The sequence below is a fragment of the Mustela nivalis genome (genome assembly GCF_964662115.1).
Source record: "Mustela nivalis genome assembly, chromosome: 1".
NCBI lineage: Eukaryota > Metazoa > Chordata > Mammalia > Carnivora > Mustelidae > Mustela > Mustela nivalis.
Genome location: NC_139020.1, coordinates 40205631 through 40227678, shown reverse-complemented (window position 1 = coordinate 40227678; position 22048 = coordinate 40205631). Strand labels below are relative to the sequence as shown.

Here is a 22048-nt window from a genome sequence, read left to right as displayed (position 1 = left end):
TTTACTTCCTAATGCAGTTACAAGAAAATTTAAAATTATATATGAGGGGAGAGTCAAGATGGCAGAGAAGTAGCAGGCTGAGACTACTACAGCTAGCCGGAGATCAGCTAGATAGCTTATCTAAAGATTGCAAACACCTGAAATCCATTGGCAGATTGAAGAGAAGAAGAACAGCAATTCTGGAAACAGAAAAACCACCACTTTCTGAAAGGTAGGACCAACGGAGAAGTGAATCCAAAGCAACGGGAAGATAGACCGGCAGAGCAACTGTGCACAAAATCAGGACTTTTAAAAGTCTGTTCCGCGGAGGGACATCACTCCAGAGGATAAAGCGGAGCAAAGCCCACGCGGGGTCAGCGTGGCCTCAGGTCCCGCAGGGTCACAGAAGGATCGGGGGTGTCTGAGTGTCGCAGAGCTTGCAGGTATTGGAACGGGAAAGCCGGCTACAGAGACAGAGCCGACAGTAAGCTCACAGCTCGGGGTGACCTTGAACCGGTCGCAGGCTCAGTGAACTCAGAGTGCGGCCAGAGGTCAGGCAGACGGGAGTAACTGGGCGCTGTTCTCTGAGGGCGCACTGAGGAGTGGGACCCTGGGATCTCGGCTCCTCCGGGCCGGAGACCGGGAGGCCGCGATTTGTATTCCCGACCTTCAGAACTCTACAGAAAGCGCTCAGGGAACAAAACTCCTGAAAGCAAACACCAGCGGATTACTCACCCAGGCCCCTGATAAGGGCGGTGCAATTCCGCCTGGGGGAAAGACACTTGAGAATCACTACAACAGGCCCCTCCCCAAGAAGATCAACAAGAAATCCAGCTGAGACCAAGTTCACCTACCAAGGTGTGCGGTTTCAATACCAAGGAGAGCAGAATTCCAGAGGAGGAGAAAGCAAAGCACGGAATTCATGGCTTTTTACCTGTGATTTTTTTTTAGTCTTGCAGTTAATTTCTTTTTCATTTTTTGTTTTTTTTCTAGCCTTCTGGTTAAATTTTTTTTTTAACTTTTACCTTTTTCTTTTTTAATGTTTTTTAACTAGTTTATCTAATATATATATATATATATATATATATATATATTTATATTTATATTTTTCTTATTTGTTTTCTTTTTTTTAATTCTTTTCCTTTTTTTTTCTTTTTTCTTTTTTTTTCTTTCTTCCTTTTTGAACCTATTTTTATCCCCTTCTCCCCCACTCACGATTTGGGATCTCTTCTAATTTGGTTAAAGCATATTTTCCTGGGGTTGCTGCCACCCTTTTAGTATTTTCTTGGCTTCTTCATATACTCTTATCTGGACAAAATGACAAGACGGAAAAATTCAACGCAAAAAAAAAAGAACAAGAGGCAGTACCGAAGGATAGGGACCTAATCAATACAGACATTGGTAAAATGTCAGATCTAGAGTTCAGAATGACAATTCTCAAGGTGCTAGCCGGGCTCGAAAAAGGCATGGAAGATATTAGAGAAACCCTCTCGAGAGATATAAAAGCCCTTTCTGGAGAAATAAAAGAATTAAAATCTAACCAAGTTGAAATCAAAAAAGCTATTAATGAGGTGCAAACAAAATGGAGGCTCTCACTGCAAGGTAAATGAGGCAGAAGAAAGAATCAGTGATATAGAAGACCAAATGACAGAGAATAAAGAAGCTGAGCAAAAGAGGGACAAACAGCTACTGGACCACGAGGGGAGAATTCGAGAGATAAGTGACACCATAAGATGAAACAACATTAGAATAATTGGGATTCCAGAAGAAGAAGAAAGAGAGAGGGGAGTAGAAGGTATACTGGAGAGAATTATTGGGGAGAATTTCCCCAATATGGCAAAGGGAATGAGCATCAAAATTCAGGATGTTCAGAGAACACCCCTCAAAATCAATAAGAATAGGCCCACACCCCGTCACCTAATAGTAAAATTTACAAGTCTCAGTGACAAAGAGAAAATCCTGAAAGCAGCCCGGGAAAAGAAGTCTGTAACATACAGTGGAAAAATATTAGATTGGCAGCTGACTTATCCACAGAGACCTGGCAGGCCAGAAAGAGCTGGCATGATATATTCAGAGCACTAAATGAGAAAAATATGCAGACAAGAATACTAGATCCAGCTAGGCTATCATTGAAAATAGAAATAGAGATTAAAAGCTTCCAGGACAAACAAAAACTGAAAGAATTTGCAAACACCAAACCAGCTCTACAGGAAATCTTGAAAGGGGTCCTCTAAGCAAAGAGAGAGCCTACAAGTAGTAGATCAGAAAGGAACAGAGACCATATACAATAACAGTCACCTTACAGGAAATACAATGGCACTAAATTCATATCTCTCAATAGTTACCCTGAATGTTAATGGGCTAAATGCCCCTGTCAAAAGACACAGGGTATCAGAATGGATAAAAAAAAAAAAAAATCTATATGTTGCCTACAAGAAACTCATTTTAAGCCCGAAGACACCTCCAGATTTAAAGTGAGGGGGTGGAAAAGAATTTACCATGCTAATGGACATCAGAAGAAAGCAGGAGTGGCAATCCTTATATCAGATCAATAATATTTTAAGCCAAAGACTATAATAAGAGATGAGGAAGGACACTATATCATACTCGAGGGAGCTGTCCAACAGGAAGATCTAAAAATTTTAAATATCTATGCCCCCAATGTGGGAGCAGCCAACTATATAAACCAATTAATAACAAAATCAAAGAAACACATCAACAATAATACAATAATAGTAGGGGACTTTAACACTCCCCTCACTGAAATGGACAGATCATCCAAGCAAAAGATCAGCAAGGAAATAAAGGCCTTAAACGACACACTGGACCAGATGGACATCACAGATATATTCAGAACATTTCATCCCAAAGCAACAGAATACACATTCTTCTCTAGGGCACATGGAACATTCTCCAGAATAGATCACTTCCTCAGTCCTAAATCAGGTCTCAACCAGTATCAAAAGACTGGGATCACTCCCTGCATATTTTCAGACCACAATGTTCTGAAGCTGGAACTCAACCACAAGAGGAAGTTTGGAAAGAACCCAAATACATGGGGACTAAACAGCATCCTTCTAAAGAATGAATGGGTCAACCAGGAAATTAAAGAAGAATTGAAAAAATTCATAGAAACAAATGATAATGAAAATACAACGGTTCAAAATCTGTGGGACACAACAAAGGCAGTCCCGAGAGGAAAATATATAGCAGTACACGCCTTTCTCAAGAAACAAGAAAGGTCTCAAGTACATAATCTAACCCTACACCTAAAGGAGCTGGAGAAAGAATAAGAAAGAAACGTTAAACCCAGCAGGAGAAGAGAAATCATAAAGATCAGAGCAGAAATCAATGACATAGAAACCAAAAACACAATAGAACAAATCAACAAAACTAGAAGCTTGTTCTTTGAAAGCATTAATAAGATTGATAAACCCCTGGCCAGACTTATTAAAAAGAAAAGAGAATGGACCCAAATAAATAAAATCATGAATGAAAGAGGAGAGATCACAGCTAACACCAAAGAAATACAAACAATTATAAGAACATACTATAAGCAACTATATGCCAACAAATTTGACAATCTGGAAGATATGGATGCATTCGTAGAAACATATAAACTACCACAACTGAACCAGGAAGAAATAATAGGCCTGAACAGACCCATAACCAGTAAGGAGATTGAAACAGTCATCAAAAATCTCCAAACAAACAAAAGCCCAGGGCCAGATGGCTTCCCGGGGAAATTCTACCAAACATTTAAAGAAGAAGTAATTCCTATTCTCCTGAAACTGTTCCAAAAAATAGAAATGGAAGGAAAATTTCCAAACTCATATTATGAGGCATCACCTTGATCCCAAAACCAGACAAGGATCCCATCAAAAAAGAGACCAATATCCTTGATGAAGGAAATTCTCACCAAAATACTAGCCAATAGGATTCAACAGTACATTAAAATGATTATTCACCATGACCAAGTGGGATTTATTCCAGGGCTGCAAGGTTGGTTCAACATCCGCAAATCAATCAATGTGATACAACACATCAATAAAAGAAAGAATAAGAACCATATGATACTCTCAATAGATGCTGAAAAAGCATTGACAAAGTACAGCATCCCTTCCTGATCAAAACTCTTCAAAGTGTAGGGATAGAGGGCACATACCTCAATATCATCAAAGCCATCTATGAAAAACCCACCACAAATACCATTCTCAATGGAGAAAAACTGAAAGCTTTTCCGCTAAGGTCAGGAACACGGCAGGGATGTCCATTATCACCACTGCTATTCAACATAGTACTAGAAGTCCTAGCCTCAGCAATCAGACAGCAAAAGGAAATTAAAGGCATCCAAATCGGCAAAGAAGAAGTCAAACTATCACTCTTTGCAGATGTTATGATACTATATGTGGAAAACCCCAAAAACTTCACTCCAAAACTGCTAGAACTTGTATAGGAATTCAGTAAAGTGTCAGGATACAAAATCAATGCACAGAAATCAGTTGCGTTTCTCTACACCAAAAACAAGACAGAAGAAAGAGAAATTAAGGAGTCAATCCCATTTACAATTGCACCCAAAACCATAAGAGACCTAGGAATAAACCTAACCAAAGAGGCAAAGAATCTACTCAGAAAACTATAAAGTACTCATGAAAGAAATTGAGGAAGATACAATGAAATGGAAAAGTGTTCCATGCTCCTGGATTGGAAAAATAAATATTGTGAAAATATCTATGCTACCTAAAGCAATCTTCACATTGCAAGTCGGCAAGTTGCGGTCTCTGACTTCAGAGAGTTCGTGTTTTCTCTGGAAGTGGTTGTGGCTGTCCCATGGGAGCCTTCACTTCTCTTTCCCAGGGCAGCAGGGCCCCTACTGCTGCCCTGGGAAAGCTGCTGCAGAGATCTCCAATCTTTTTCAAAGAAATGGAACAAATAATCCTAAAACTTATATGGAACCAGAAAAGACCTCAAATAGCCAAAGGAATATTGAAAAGGAAGCCAAAGTTGGTGGCATCACAATTCCGGACTTCAAGCTCTATTACAAAGCTGTCATCATCAAGACAGCCTGGTACTGGCACAAAAACAGACACATAGATCAATGGAATGGAATAGAAAGCCCAGAAATAGACCCTCAACTCTATGGTCAACTAATCTTCGACAAAGCAGGAAAGAATGTCCAATGGAAAAAAGACAGCCTCTTCAATAAATGGTGTTAGGAAAATTGGACAGCCACATGCAGAAAAATGAAATTGGACCATTTACTTACACCATACACAAAAATAGACTCAAAATGAATGAAGGACCTCAGTGTGAGAAAGGAATCCATCAAAATCTTTGAGGAGAACACAGGCAGCAACCTCTTTGACCTAAGCTGCCACAACATCTTAATAGGCACATCGCCAAAGGCAAGGGAAGCAAGGGCAAAAATGAACTATTGGGATTTCATCAAGATCAAAAGCTTTTGCACCGCAAAGGAAACAGTTAACAAATCCAAAAGACAACTGACAGAATGGGAGAAGATATTTGCAAATGACATATCAGATAAAGGACTAGTGTCCAAAATCTATAAAGAACTTAGCAAACTCAACACTCAAAGAACAAATGGGCAGAGGACATGAACAGACATTTCTGCAAAGAAGACATCCAGATGGCCAACAGACACATGAAAAAATTCTCCATATCACTCAGCATCAGGGAAATACAAATCAAAACCACAATGAGATATCACCTCACACCAGTCAGAATGGCTAAAATAAACAAGTCAGGAAATGACAGATGCTGGCGAGGATGCGGAGAAAGGGGAACCCTCCTACACTGTTGGTGGGAATGCAAGCTGGTGCAACCTCTCTGGAAAACAGCATGGAGGTTCCTCAAAATGTTGAAAAAAGAACTGCCCTATGACCCAGCAATTGCACTATTGGGTATTTACCCTAAAGATACAAACGTAGTGATCCAAAGGGGCACGTGTACTCGAATGTTTATAGCAGCAATGTCCACAATAGCCAAACTATGGAAAGAACCTAGATGTCCATCAACAGATGAATGGATCAAGAAGATGTGGTATATATACACAATGGAATACTATGCAGCCATCAAAAGAAATGAAATCTTGCCATTTGCGACAACATCGATGGAACTAGAGTGTATCATGCTTAGCGAAATAAGTCAAGCAGAGAAAGATAACAATCATATGATCTCCCTGATATGAGGAAGTGATGATGCAACATGGGGGCTTAAGTGGGTAGGAGAAGAATCAATGAAACAAGATGGGATTGGGAGGGAGACAAACCATAAGTGACTCTTAATCTCACAAAACAAACTGAGGGTTGCTGGGGGGAGGGGGTTTGGGAGAAGGGGGTGGTATTATGGACATTGGGGAGGGTATGTGTTTTGGTGAGTGCTGTGAAGTGTGTAAACCTGGTGATTCACAGACCTGTACCCCTGGGGATAAAAATATATGTTTATAAAGAATAAAAAAATTATATTAAAAAAAAAAAAGATTGGGAAAAGATTAAAAATCTCATTTCCTAAACCCTCTTTTATAACATTTTCTAGTAATAATCACTTCATTATTGTTGGTGTTTATTTTATCACCCCATCTTTCTCATATATATGAAATAGATTTTGCAATAATATGAAGACATACATATACATATATGTATAATTTCAATGTTTTACAAGGTGGAATCATATATAAACTGCATATAATGTCTTATAATCCAAGTATATTTTCACTTAAATCAAAAATGTTATATTCTCTTTCTTTGATCTTTCATTGAAAAAGTCCTGTTTAAAATTTAAATACGGTGGTTTAGCTATCTCTTCTTTGTTCAACTTTATTCTTCCAACCCATGCTCAGGATCACTATCCATGCTTAAGGATTTTCAACAAGACATTTTCCTGAAGAAAGTAGTTCTATTCCTGAAATGAATGTAGATGCAATATTAGAAATAACAATTTTTTCACTAGGAAAAATATCACATGTATGAGTCATAATGTATTTAAACACTTCTATAAATGAACGTCTAAATTTGTTCTCAATCCTTATTATAAGGAAACACAAAGCTTACTTCTATAACTCTATGTAGTCATGATGATTTATTTATTTTTTTTAAAGATTTATTTATTTGTCAGAGAGAGAGCGAGCGAGAGCGAGCACAGGCAGACACAGTGGAAGGCAGAGTCAGAGGGAGAAGCAGGCTCCCTGCGGAGCAAGGAGCCCGATGTGGGACTCGATCCCAGGACGCTGCTATCATGACCTGAGCCGAAGGCAGCTGCTTAACCAACTGAGCCACCCAGGCGTCCCCATGATGATTTCTTTAAAATAATTTTGAATAAAGATGATCACAGGGCAAACAGTTATGTATATTACCCCCAACAGTTACATATATTATTAAGGTTTTGATATTACTGTCAAGTTATCATCCATATGTGTCTTTCCAGTTTACATCAGTTGGTTGGATCAAAATGAGACAACTCATAGGATCTACTTTCTACCTCTCAACTATACTATGATTTTTCTCTTGTCTATCCCTTTCCATTTAAGGAGAAAAGCATTAATGAAATGCAATTAATATCTTTTTCTATTATGTCTCAGATAATCTCTATTTTTCAAACATAGTGAATTATAAACAATGAATTCTGGAACACTGAAAATAAATTTTAAAAAAAGAAGACTTACATTTTTGAAATCTGGTCTTATCTATACAAGATGTCAGAAATTTTTTGGCCTCTCTGGCATGACACATGTTCTTTCTTATTTTATTGGTGTCTTAACAGAAGCTGGGGAGGAACAGGGTTGGATAACTACTGTTTATGCATTTTCCCAGTAAGTTTGGTGCAGTTTTATGTTCAAATTAAAAATACTGGTTAAAGAACTCTTTTGAAGAAATATTGAAAGTAGACACTGTTATAATTAAGAACAAGATAAATAACTGCCAATACATTAGAAAAGTAAAAAGCAACTAAATCATAGCCCTAAATAGAAAAAAAAGGAAAGAAAAAGAAACTATAATAAGGTATAAAGTTTAGAAAACAAGCTGAGAGTTACAAAATTAAACATGTAAATTATTTGAAGAAAAGTCAGTTGAACTCCTTAGTTTAACTTAATTCGATAAATATTTTTAAAATACATAATACGCTCCAGGTACCACATCCTAAGGAGTTAGTGGTAAACAAGGTTGACACAGGATCTCCACTCCTGAAGTTTAGTCTAGTGGAAAGCATATTAAACAAGTAATTACAAAGTGATGTGTGTCACCAAAAGAGAAGTTCGGGATGAATAAAGCACATGTCAAGGGTCTTCTAAATGGGTTGGACAAGGCCATAAACACATTATCACATACCTAAGTTTCTCCTCATCATCATGACCAGCTATATAGCAACCAACATCACATTTAATACTGAAATACTAGAAAGAAGCACTGTTAACATAAGAAATAAGACAAGGATGACTGCTGTCATCAATAACAGTTTTATGTGTGTTCTCACCAAGACAAAAGGTACAAAGAACAATTCAATCTTACAGGAAAGAAGCAAACTGATGAACTGTTACTTATTTCAGAGAATTAAAAAAAGATGAAGAACTTCAACAGCATTATTCAACATCAACACTGTTTTAAGGCATACACTCTATGCCAAGGACTAGGTTTAAAAAAAAAAAAAATAGCGGGAGTTTTCAGTATAGTAAGTGAAAACAGACAAGAAAGGATTATTTTGTAGTGGGTTAAGAGCAGTACAGAGAGTTAACACAGTTTTATAATAATAGGAGAGCCAACTAACCCCTTCATAAATGCATCAGGAAAAGGCTTTCCTGAGATTTCAATATTAAATAGAGTCCTGTAGGATAAAAATGTATAGATGGGAAGGTATTTCTGGACAGCAAAATTTTCTTTTTAAAAGTGTAGGATGTAAGGCCAGCAAAATTAAAGCAAAAATAAACTATTGTGAATAAATCAAAATAAAAAGTTTCTACACAGTGAGTGAAAAAAAATCAACAAAATTAAAAGGAAACCTACTGAATAGGAGAGAATATTTGTAAATGACATTTCAGATAAAGGGTTAGTATCCAAAATATAAAAGATCTGATACAACTCAATACCCAAAAAGCAATCCAGTGGAAAAAATGGGCAGAAGACATGAAGAGACATTTCTCCAAAGAAGACCTACAAGTGGGCAACAGACACATGAAAAAATGCTCAACATTACTCATCATCAGAGAAATGCAAATTAAAACTACAATGGATCATCTCACACCTGTCAGAAAGGCTAAAATAGAAAACATAAGAAACAAGTGCCGGCAAAGATGTGGAGAAAGGGGAATTCTTGTGCACTATTGGTAGGAATGCAAACTGGTGCAGCCATTGTAGAAAACAGTATGGAAGTTTTCTCAAAAAATTAAAAATTGAACTATACTATGACCTAGTAATTGAACTACTGGGTATTTGCCTAAAAAATACAAAAATATTGATTCAAAGGAAGATATGCACCCTTATGTTTACTGCAACACTATTTTCTCTAGCAAAATATGGAAGCACCCAAAATGTCCATCAACAGATGAATGGATAAAGAAGATGTGGTATATATATGCAATGAAAATTATTCAGCCATAAAAAGATTGGTCTTGCCATTTACAACAATACAGATAGAGCTAGAGAGTATAATGCTAAGTGAAGTAAGTCAGTGAGAGAAAGGCAAATACCATATGATCTCACTCATATGTGGAATTTAAAATACAAAACAAATAACTATAGGAAAAGAAAAATAGAAAGACAGAGACAAACCAAGAAACAGACTCTTAACTATTGAGAACAAACTGATAGTTACCAGAGAAGAGTGAGTTGGGGGAATGAAGGAAATTGGGGATGGAGATTAAAGAGTACACTTAACATAATGGGGGAAAAAAAGAACTAGAATAAGATGATAAACAAAAAAGTGTAGGATATAACAGAGACCTTGGCACATTCTGTGCATTTTAAAGCAATTAGTATAGCTGTAGCATCCAGGAGGAAAATGTAGAAGAACAAGAAATAAGTGTTGAGAGGCTACCATAGTTCAATTATAAAAGAAATTTAGACTGCCAAGAAAACGCTGGGCAATGATGAAAGGATTCTAGGTAGTGGAATGGCATTACCAAATTTGTTTCTTACAAATGTATTCAAAAGTTAGAAATGCACGTTTAGGAGTTATTGCAGTAATCCAGGTGACAAACAGTTGTGATCACAACTAGGGCAGGGTTGGAGTTGGAGAAAAAAAAGCTGGATTCTAGGAACAGAAAGGCCATAGAACTCATGGACCTAAGAGTGGGGCAGGCAATGGAAAAAAAAAAAAAAAAGTCAAACATACCTCCATGATGAATGATGGTACATTCATTGAAACAGGAACACTAGGGGCAAAGGATTGTAAATAAAATGCTCCAAATTGTAAATATAAAGATAATAATTCTGGTTTCATCATGTTGAGTTTGAGATGCCTGTGCTTTATTCAGTTGGAACTATTCAGTATAGAGTCAAAAGATATTGGTAGAACAGAATTTTAAGTCATCAGTGCATGAAAGAGATACTAATTCTAGTCCTAGGGATTTGAGATGATCACTTAAGGTGAATAGATAAGACAGTCCTTCTCTTCCCACTACCAGTAGACCCAGTGGAACAAAAACATTTTTTAAACATTTTTATTAACCCATTTTGGATGTATAGATAGAAGTGATGAACGGGTAACTTTAGAGCCTACAATTTAAATATTGGCACAGAGCCTATAAATACTGGCACAGATGACAGGTAGAGTTATTTGTACTAGTTAGTTCTCTGCTGAGATTTGTTAACTAAGGTTGAATAAATCACTGGATTTTAGAGTGTGGGATCTTAGCATAGAAGGATTTTCCTTAGGAACACGTAAGTAGAAAGAGATTCATATAACTAGAGAAAAAATTCCTCTCTATGTACATTCTTACCTGTTGAACATAATCTGAATTTTCTTTAGAGAGAGGGAAACAGATTAGCATGAATTGGCTTAAGGATACTGTCATTATCATGTTTTATGAGGAATGAGAATAACAATGAGCTAGATACTGTTCAGGACAAGATAGATGAGGTATTTCTGATTTATGGCCAATTATGATTAATTCATGTATCAATGATTATACGTGGCTACTATAAGCCAGGCTTTTGGTTAAAAACCTGGGATTCAGTTTTGTTGTCTAGGAGATCATAGTCTATTATTTAACTAGAAAATAGACTTAAGAGTATTAGTTCCCCTTAACTAGGTGTTTCATCAGCTAAAATATACAGTCACACTTGGTTATTACTAAGAATTTTAATAAGCATGATAGGAAATCAATCTCTAGTTTCAAAGAACTAAGAGGTCAATTGCTTTCAAAGAAACAAAAAGTTAATTTAATCAATATTTCTCTCATTTTGAAACTGTCTGGAAAATTTTGAACAGTATCTTTGGCCCCTTTGACCCTTTTACTGTGGTGCTATTCCTCATAGGCCATGTTTTGGGAGGTTGTGATTGACTTTGTTGTGGTTTTCCAGGAAGTGGCTGGTGATTTTTACTACATATAAACTCAAGCCAGGAGACCCCTGGAGGCAACCGGTGGTAACTAAGTACCTTAGTGAATACACAACCTGAGAGAGTAGATGTGGTAGACTCTTTGGAAGGAGGCAGTAAGGAAGGTGGAGTGCAAGAGGAAGAGGAAGAGGAAGAAGATGATGAAGAGGAGGAGGAGGATGTAGAGGAGGAAGAGGACTGTGGCTGAAAATTACTACTTTTCTTAACATAAAGCAGCCAGTCAATAGCCTGGGGTTGTTGGCTTACAACTTTGTTTTCAGGACCTGCTGTCGGCCATTTGTTATTTAGCTCCTGTGTGATTTCAGGTTCAGATGGAGAGAAAATACGTATCTTCTCCATTCCTTCAAGGTTGTCTTCAGGGGCTTCATCAGGCTGATTTTCTTTCACAGGGGATGGGAGACAAGATGAGAGAGAAGTCTCTGGTAGAGAAAGGAGAAAAACTAATTTCACTTCTGTTTCTCCCTCAGAACCGAGTTCAGGTGTTGGTATGACAAACAGCGTTGCACCTCGAGGATCCTTCCTTCCTGTAAGATGGTTACACTGAGATTTTATGCAGGAAGCACAAGCTAAACAAACTACATAATTTGATGAAAGACGGGGACCAGGATGAGGATTTGGTCTTCCCCTCATCCTTCGAAAGAGAATCTGCCTACAGAGATCCCTCTGGATTCTAGTCTTGGAAAGAGAATTGACAATTTTATTTAGGACATCATCAGGCACAGTTCCACCTTTAACAATGCAAGGATAAATGTAATTTAAACTCCATGGAATTTCTTTATTTGATTCTGTCTTTGCACAAAAATCAAAGCTGCTTTTACTTTGGAATCTGGAGCCCAATGTTGAAGCAGCTATATTTCTGATAAAGTGTTTGGAGCTTGATAATGACGGACCTAAGACATTTGGTTTAGAATGGGATGAAGATAAATCTGTGGCTTTCTGTTTGTCATATGGTGACAAAGTGCTCTGAAACTTGGAGTGACAAACTGGTGAGCTCAAGGTCCTAAAGTCCTGATTAAGTGTAAGCACTGCCTGAGATTTGAGTGAGAACAATGGCAAACTCTGAGCCTGGCGGACAGAATGTGCTGGAGGTGATTTCCTTGGTTTTGAGTGGGATAGTGGTAAACTCAGAACACAGGAACTAGAATTCAGTGTAGGTGCTGTCTGATATCTTGAGTCAGGTAACGGTGAGTTCAGAGCCATTTGATTGGATTTCGATGAACGTGATGACTGAAGCAAGACATTTATTTGAGGTGTAGAGTTGAGTGATGGTGAGCTCAAAGATCTTTGATTGCGCTCTAACAAAGATGTCCAAAGGCTATCCAATGAAGATGCTTTCTGAGGCCTGGATTGCGGTAATGTTGGGCTAAGCACTCTTTGATTAGATCCCAAAGATGATGATGTCCAGAGGATGTCTAGGGAAGGTGTATCTTGATGTTTGGAGGGAAATAATGATGAACTTGAGACTCCCTGATTAGACTTCTGTGAAGATGATGTCTGGCAAAAGTCTGGTGAAGATGAAGTCTGAGGTTTGGGGAGGGGTGATTGTGAGCTCAGATTTGTTTGGGTGGACTCCAAAGATGAAGATGTCTTATTAAGTTCAAGTGAAGATGTTGTCTCAGGTTTATGGTGTATCACAGGGGAGCTCAGGGCTCTCCGATTAGGCCACAGTGAAGTTCTGTGGTGGAAGTCTAGTGAAGGTGTGGCCTGACATTTGGGTTGGGATACTGGTGCTTTCAGAGCCTTGTTATTGAAGCCCTGTGAAATTGTGTCCTGAGACTTGACAGATGACAATAATGAGAAGCTCTGTGCCATCTGCTTAGAGCTAACTGGAGGTGCTGCAAGATGATTACTATGGGACTGCAGTCTGACCACAGGCTGGTTATTAGATTGATTTAGTTTTTCACCTGTGTACTGATGTGTTAATGAATTGGTTGTGGCCAGTTGGTAAGAGTGTTCTAAAGGCACAAAGTGTTGATCATAATATGCCAATGGTATCATCTTGTGCTACTGATAGAGGTCTTTTTGAAAGCAGCTGGCTTGTAGGATATTTGCAAGTCTTTTAGATGGATTCATTGGACAATGAATATTTTAAAATAAATAGTCCTTGGTAGTTTCTTCCTTCTATCTTGTTTCCTCACTGTTAATTGCCAAATATCATAGAGTATATCAAAATTCAGATATAGATGAGGTTGGAAAAATTATGACCATTAGAGATTTTCTGCTATCTTCTCTTTCATTTGCTAGAGGTATTTTTTTTTCCTCTTGAGGAAATAATGCCTGTTAATAAAATAATTAAGAGATTTCAGAAGAGATGCTGATAAGGATATTAATTTTCTCAAACAATTTTTTATAGTGATTAAGGCATGGGCTTTATGTAAAATCCAAGCCATTTACTCTGTGTGTAACTTTATTTTTTAAATTTTATTTATTTATTTGAAAGAGAGAGTGTGTAAGTGAGAGAGCATGAGCAGGCGGAGAAGCAGACTCCCTGTTCAGGAAGCCCAACATGGGGCTCAATCTCAGGATCCTGGAATCATGACCTGAGCTGAAGTCAGACGCTTAACCAAGCCACTCAGGTACCCCTGTGTGTAACTTTTGAATCCAGCTTTCTAAACCCCATTTATCTGTGAAATAGATAAATATTTAATTGATTGAGCTAAAAACTAACTAAATACAATTTCCCAGGATATAATAAAAGGTGATAGCCATTTCTGGTACTCTTTTAATACTAGCTTTAGTAAAACAGAAAAACAAATAAACAAACAAAAAACTATGGTAAGTTTGTTGCAGGAAATAAGAGAATATTAGAGGAAAGTGAAAAGGAAGTTCTTCTGAAATGTTGGTTTTCAATTTAGATTCAGTTACCTATCATTATTTTTAGCTTATTTCCAAAAGTCCATAATTCTCATTGAAAGTCTATTGCATACTTTTATTCTTGTTCTTGTCACCAATTCTTCTCACCAATATAGCTTTTGAAACTGTGACTACTACCTTTTAAAACTAATGTCTTTGGTCATATGCTTTCTTTCTATTCTGGGTCTCTCTATTCACTCTCTCATTTCTCTCTACGCCTTCAGTAAATTATTTTATTTTCCTCTCACCTCAATGTAGTCCTCAGCGTTATATCACCCATTCTCTTCTCTTTTTTATTTTATTCCTATGCGATCTCACTAGTTATGTTTAGGATTTAAAAATGAACTATATGGGACGCCTGGGTGGCTCAGTTGGTTAAACCGCTGCCTTCGGCTCAGGTCATGATCCCAGCATCCTGGGATCGAGTTCCACATCAGGCTCCTTGCTCAGCAGGAGCCTGCTTCTCCATTCTGCCTCTGCCTGCCACTCTGTCTGCCTGTACTCACTCTGACAAATAAATGAATAAAAAAAAAATTAAAAGAAAATAAAAATAAAAATAAAAATGAACTATAGAAAGAAGCCTCACAAAAAACAGAAACATATAGCTGGCCAAGGTACAAGCTCAGAAAAGATAGATGTGCTGTTTTTTAAAAGACAACACATTTGGGGCACCTGGGTGGCTCAGTTGGTTAAATGTCTTCCTTTGGCTCAGGTCATGAACCCAGGGTCCTGGGATTGAGCCCCACATCAGGCTTCCTGCTCAGCAAGGAGTCTGTTTCTCCCTTTGTCCTCACTCCTCTCACTCTCCCTCTCTCAAATAAGTAAATAAAAATCTACCCCCCCAAAATAAAACCACATAATATAAGATGACATTATTTTAGTGCATTTTCATGGACAGGGGTCTATTCTTCTGGTTTTTAGGCTAAGACACATCATATGACAAAAAACTGGAAGTGACTGCAACAGACCTTGGATCTGCCAATTAAGGCATTGGTCCAAAGGCTCTTGAAGGATGGGAGCTATCAGTTTTGGTTTCATGACCCTTCCAAATGCTTTTGTGACTTACCAATCCAATTTCTGATGGACAAATTTATTGTTCATATATGTCAACTTATCCAATTTGTTAACTATCAATTCTATTATTACTAGAAGTTCTTCCCTTATGTTAAGGTATATTTTCATCACATATTTACTCCATTTAAAAATATATCTTATTGATATGATAATTCATTTGTTTTCAAGTTTTGAGTCAGTCTTTGTGAAATTTTCCAAGTACCAAGAAAATTATTTACACACCCATGAGTTCCTAATCTTTTGTCTCTAGTGCTGGTTTTCTCTTCAGCTTCAAAATTGTATTCCCAACTAATCATCAGACTTCTCTATCCCAAAGTCTCAAAGACAATTCAAATATAAAATGCATAAAACTCAATAAAGTTATTTCTCCTTCTAGAGAAATCTTTTTCTGTATCTTTTATCTCAGTGCCTAAAGTCTAATTATCTAATTTGGAATCTTTGAAATCATCCTGGAGAGCTTCAACCTCTAAAACCATTTAGATACCAATACTGGCTGAGTTTACCTCTTTCATATCTGAATTTACCTTTTCTTATCCAATGTCCCTATTTCAGTTTATACTGTAGGCATTTCTCATTTAGACAAATATATAATTAATGTTTATATCTTGCCCTCCTGACCTCACTCCCTCTCTTCCATCTCATCTTCCAAACGTTTGAAAAGAAATTCTTGCTGGTGAAACACAACTGCTGCTCACCCAGGAAATTCTTTCATTTTGTTGATGTATGCATGCATAATAAGCACTGAAGTTACTTGTGATTGCTGGATTTTGTGTGATGTGATTCAACACCAATTTTTTGAAGATGAGAAAATGGTACACTCCACTATGTACTGTCTGACACCCTAACAAGCTTCTGGATGGTAATATAGAATAACTTCATGACCTTGAGGAAGGCGAAAATTTCTTAGATAGTATCTAGTAAGCACTAAAAATTGATAAATTAAAACCAAGAACTACCAGTCACCAAAATACACCATATTTATAAGGAGTAAAGGCAGTTCTAAGAATGTGAAAACATATTTACAATACATAATCTGAAAAAATACAGATATGGATATTATCATGGAAATATTACATATATAACCTCTGCATGTTGCTTAGAAAAAAATGCATTTGGCATCATGGAAAAATACATGGGCAAGCACTTCACAAATGAGGATATCCATATGCTAACACATATATGAAAAGAAGCTTAGCCCATTAGAAACCCATGAAATGCATATTTAAAAAACAGAGATATTATAATATATTATTAGAATGTGACTAAAACAAAATAAAATAAAAACAGACAAAGCCAACAATTAGTGACTATGTAAATTAATTAGCACATTACACACACACACATTTACTATATTTTGCTCTGAGGTATAATCCAACAGGCATGCAATAAATGAATATTTGCACCAAATACATTGCTCTAGGATGTTCAGTGGAACATTATCCATAATATCTCCAAACTCAAATTAACTGTCAATTAATAGCAGAATATATAAATAATTTATGATATAGTCATATAATGAAATACCAAACAATAATGAACCTAACAAAAGTCTAGCACCATGCAACTACATGGATGCATCTCACATACACAATGTTGAATGAAAGTAATAATATGCATAAAAAATACTACCTAATTTTACAAAAGAAAATACAAAATAAGGTCATACTAACTATGATCTTAAAAGTCAAACTAATACTTGAGGAGGTAGAGATTAGGAGGAAACAAAAACTTCTAGGGTGGTGGTAATATTCTGTTTCCTGACCTGGAAGATGATTGCATGGGTGAACTCATTTTGTGATAATTGAGCTCTAACACTTACACTATGTGTATTTTTGTATGTTTCTTAACTTCAATAGAAAGTTAAAAAATACATAACTTGATGTTAATATGAAAAGACACATCTGAAACAAAATTGCACTGAAAGGTGAAGCATTAAAGCATGAACCAAGATCTGGCACACAGATGTAATGAAAACTTGAAAAAAAAAAGAAAAAGAAGAATGTAATGTGGAAATTCTACTATCATATGTAGAGGAATAAAGAAATTCAAAACAAATGGAACTAACAAAAATCTATTTAAGACAACAGAGAAAACTAACATTTCTGAATATTTTCCACTTCAAGACATTCACAAATGGCACTCCCATTTCAAAGAATGTGTTTTGCTAAAGCATATAAATATTAAAAGTACTCATGAAATGGTGGAAAGTTGAGTGAAGCTATAACTACAGAAGAAAATGAATACCACTTAAGAAAAAAATAAACCCACATATATAGTCTTTGTGCCCAAATTCTTTTAATAGATGAGTTCTTTCAAACTTGAAATGAAGAGATTTACATACTTATACAAGCCTTTTCAGAATATGATAAATAGAAATAGTCTAAATTTGTTCTATGAAACTGCTGTACAGGATTCTGATATTAAACCATGACAAAAATAGTTCAAAGTTAAAAGAAAAATAATAAAATGATACTCGTTTCATATGTAAAATTCCTAAATAGAATAAAACATTTAACACTATAATAAAATAATAATCATCTATCACTAACTTGATCTTATTCTGGCAATGTAATGAATTATTAGTAAACTATCATTTGTCATGTTCGTAATTCAGAATAAATCTTAATAGATGCTCAAAAAAAGTCACTTTATAAAATCTAACTCACTCCTAATTCACTCCTCATAAAACTCAGTAAACTACTAGGAAAAAAACTAGTTGTTTAGTGAAAACAAACCTCTATCCGAAAGTAAAATGAAGTCATTCAGTTGATATTGAAATATGAGCTAATCCTACCATAGGCTGATAATAGACAAGCATATCCATCATGTAGTCACTATTATGATTTAATATTGTTTGGGAAGGTCTGGCCAATGTAATAATGAAGAAAACAGAAAAAAAAAGAAATATAACTATTGAAAAGACAAATTATCTCCCTATGCATATTGTGTGATTAAAAACCCAATTTAGACTAAAGAAAACCTGATAGAATCAGTAATATATTAAAATTCAGAAAGTTCAGTGAAATTACTTTACTAAGTCAATGTATATGAATCAAGAATTTTACTAAATATAAACATTTGGCAGGTTATATAATCATCATAGATACTTTATATATAATTTTCTCATGCCTAGTAGTCAAAGAAGTCCAACAATTTACTGTGTCTGCTTCTTTTGTATCTTTCAATTCTTTTTGCAATGCACAGATGTTCCTTGCTTTCATTCTACTTCCTTTTTCAAAACATATTTCTAATAAGCAGAAAAATTATAATTGGAAATTGCAGTACGTTTTTCATTAATGGATAGAAATAAGCAGGAAATCAGTAAAATTTTGTACTTAAGATTTAAAAAACACTGTCAATTAACTTGACCTAATTGAGAACATTTCACTCCAAAAACATTCTTCTCAAGTGTACATGATATAGTCACCAAAACATTATAGGCCATACAACAAATTTCAATAAATTCAAGTGGGTTTGAATTATACATAGCATGTTCTTGGATTTTACAATGAAATTAATTATAAATCAGTAACAAAAATATTTGAAAATGTAATCAAACATTATAAATAATACACTTTTAAATAACCCATTGATCAAAGACAAAAAGAAAGGAATTATTTTGCAATAAATGAAAATAGAACTAGTATGTATAAAAATGTGTAGGATGCTATTAACGCTTAACTTAGGAGGGGGGAGATATCTGTAGCATTAAATATCTGTATTAGAAAAGAAGAAAACTCAAACCAAGGACACTGGGTTGCTTATTAAGCAAGGAGAAAAATAGCATACTAAGCCAAAATGAAGCATAAAAAAATGATAGAATTAGAAGGGAAATTAATAATACAGAAACCAGAAAATCAAAGATGCCAAAATCTGATTGAGATCAATAAAACTGAAAACATTTAGTCAGACATGTCCAGAAGAAAACAAAGAGGAAGAGAAAAATAAAAATACCAGGAATGAAAGATGTGGTATCACTACCAACTCTATAGATATTAAAAAGTAAGGTATAACCATTAATATTACACCAATATATTAGACAACTCAGATGAAAGAGACATATTTCTTGAAAGACACAAACTGCCAAAACTTGCTCAAAAATAAATTTAAACAATTACAGATCTGCCTGGGTGGCTCAGTCCATTAAGAGTCTGCCTTTGGCTCAGATTATGATCCCAGGGTGCTAGGATTGAGCCCCATATTGGACTCTCTGCTCAACGGGAAGTCTGTTTCTCCCTATCCCACTCCCTCTGCTTGTGTTTTTCCCCTCTCTTTCTTTCTCTGTGTCAAATAAATAAATAAAAATCTTAAAAAAAAAAAAAGTTTCTACTCTTCATAAGCTACTTTTGGGAAAATGAATAGATAAATTATAAACTTAGGGAAAATATGTGCAAACCATGTATCTGAAAAAGGACATGTTATCAAGAGTATATAGATAACTCTCAAAATACAATAACAATGTAAGTGATCCAATTAAAAAAATGGGCAAAATATTTGGACAGCTCTCCAAAGATGATATACGAATGGGAAATAAACACAAGAAAAGACACTCAACATCATTAATCATTAGGAAATGCAATTTGAAACCACAAGAGATATGACTAAATACCTATTAGAGCTGCTAAAATTTTTTAATGTTCTCCTACTAAGTGTTGACAAGAATGTGGAAGAAATAGAACTCTGATGCACTATTGGTGAGAATTTAAAATAGCCCAAGAAGTTTGGAAAATAGGTTGACCATTTCTTAGAAAGCTAAATAACACACGCATCTTATAATCCAGCCACTCCACTCCTAGTATTTACCCAAGAGAAAAGAAAGCACACACCCATACAAAGACTTGCAGAGATATGTTCACTGCAGCTTTAATTTAATAGTCCAAAACTGAAAATAATCTCATGTCCATCAGCAGATGAATGAATCAATAATTTGTAGTAGTTCCACATACTACTACTAATTTCAGGAGTCCCATCCTCAGTTGAGAATTTAAAAGCAAAATTATTACAAATCAGTAGGGGAAAAAAAAAAAAAAAACCCTAGTGTAAAAATAAAGGGAGTCTCGTAAACCAACCTCATTTAGCATCTCAAATGTTAAGACCTCTGATAAAAGACAGTACAATGAGGTAAATGCTTTGTGTTCCTCAGTAAACCATCAAAATAGATATAGGTGCATCCTCCAAAGAAAGCCTTCTTCAAAAGAAATCAGAGGCCTCTAAGAAACCCATACAACAAAAATATAAATGCACAGATGCCTTAAAAATTGGTGAAGACTGGTTTAGCATTTTATATCCAGCATTCTTATTGTATATATAGATTAATTTTCCAGGAATGTCACATTGAGTTAATAGTCAGAATATGCAATATCTAATTTTTTTCTTTTAAATTTTAGTCTGGAGTAACCTACTATCATTTTAAGGTTTGGTTTGCTTAAACCAAATAGTCTCCTGCCTGCCAAACTCAACACCTAAAATACCCTTGGGCCTATATTATTTTTACAATTCAAAGATCTGAATTTAGAGAATTTCTTGGAAGTTAATTATTAATGTGCTAGTCATTGATCATTCTAAGAGGATAATCCTCTTTTGGGAGCCAAATGCATAAGATGCACTGGCTCAGGTATTCAGACTTCAGAAGAAACCTCTGCAATCCTAGGCTTATCTCTAGCCTGACATGAGTACTTGACATGAATACCTGACATTTGTACTATGTTGAGCTCAGACATTCAGCTCTCATCTTTTCCAAGTATAAACCCAGAAGAAATCTCTCAGACTTATACTCCAGGGTTACATTCTCTGAATGTTATTATACCTGCATATACATGCATTGTCATCTATATATATATTCCTGATTATATATGTGCCTGTCCCCAGGAGAAGTTGCATAAAAACTAAAAATATGGCTCTTTCAATGATTCTTAGAAAAGAAACTTGAGCTACTCTCATGCTAGATAATCTTGTAGGCTATATACTATTTACATTCTTTGTGAGGAAAAAGTAATACTGAAAGGACTATGTCCTATGGACAGAAAAATTATAATTCCTAGGCTGCCATTTCCAGAAAGAGCTCTATAATTCTCTATTCAAAGTAAGAGCATTGAGAAAATTCTGCCTTTTCCACCTGCAATCAAGTTGTCACCCAAATACAGGGAGTTGTTAGTGGAGTGGACTTCAAGCAACCCTGCCATGAATTCTGCAGAAATCTATCCATCGCTATGCAGCTGTATTCAATGCTGTCTATCTTCTCTATTCTCTCCTAGACAAGTTCAAGAACCATGGACTTGGTATGTAAAGAGCTAAATCAGCCCATTCTAGACACATTTTACAAAATTTGCTTTGTAAAAATCCATTAATTTTTCTGCTTGTGATTGTTTAACTTCAGGAAAATTAATCATTTAAATATTCTAATGAGAAATGTAATATGTATTTGTCATTGAAAACTTGAGAATATGATCAATAAAAATAATACATAATCCCATTATCCAGAGTTATTATGTGTATATCATTCCAGTGTTTCTATATACCAGCATTTTTATACAAATATGAGGTGCTTATCATTTTCTTTTTTGTTTGGTTA

General features: G+C 35.7%; 1 protein-coding gene across 15 annotated transcripts in view; it reads right to left on the bottom strand.

Annotated features, from left to right (window-relative positions):
• Positions 1-6556: 6556 nt before the first annotated feature.
• The window catches only part of CSNK2A2IP (casein kinase 2 subunit alpha' interacting protein), a 121350-nt gene continuing 105858 nt past the window's right edge, over positions 6557-22048 (bottom strand). For 13 of the 15 annotated variants that reach the window (XM_082743873.1, XM_082743875.1, XM_082743862.1 and 10 more), the window contains one exon: positions 10624-13827. In XM_082743873.1, the coding sequence (XP_082599999.1) occupies positions 11389-13548 (2160 nt within the window). In that variant the 5' untranslated portion in view covers positions 13549-13827 and the 3' untranslated portion in view covers positions 10624-11388. Of the gene's footprint in view, positions 6901-7504; positions 7762-10623; positions 13828-22048 lie in introns of those variants that run through there. The other 2 variants (XM_082743868.1, XM_082743867.1) reach the window with 2 other exon arrangements.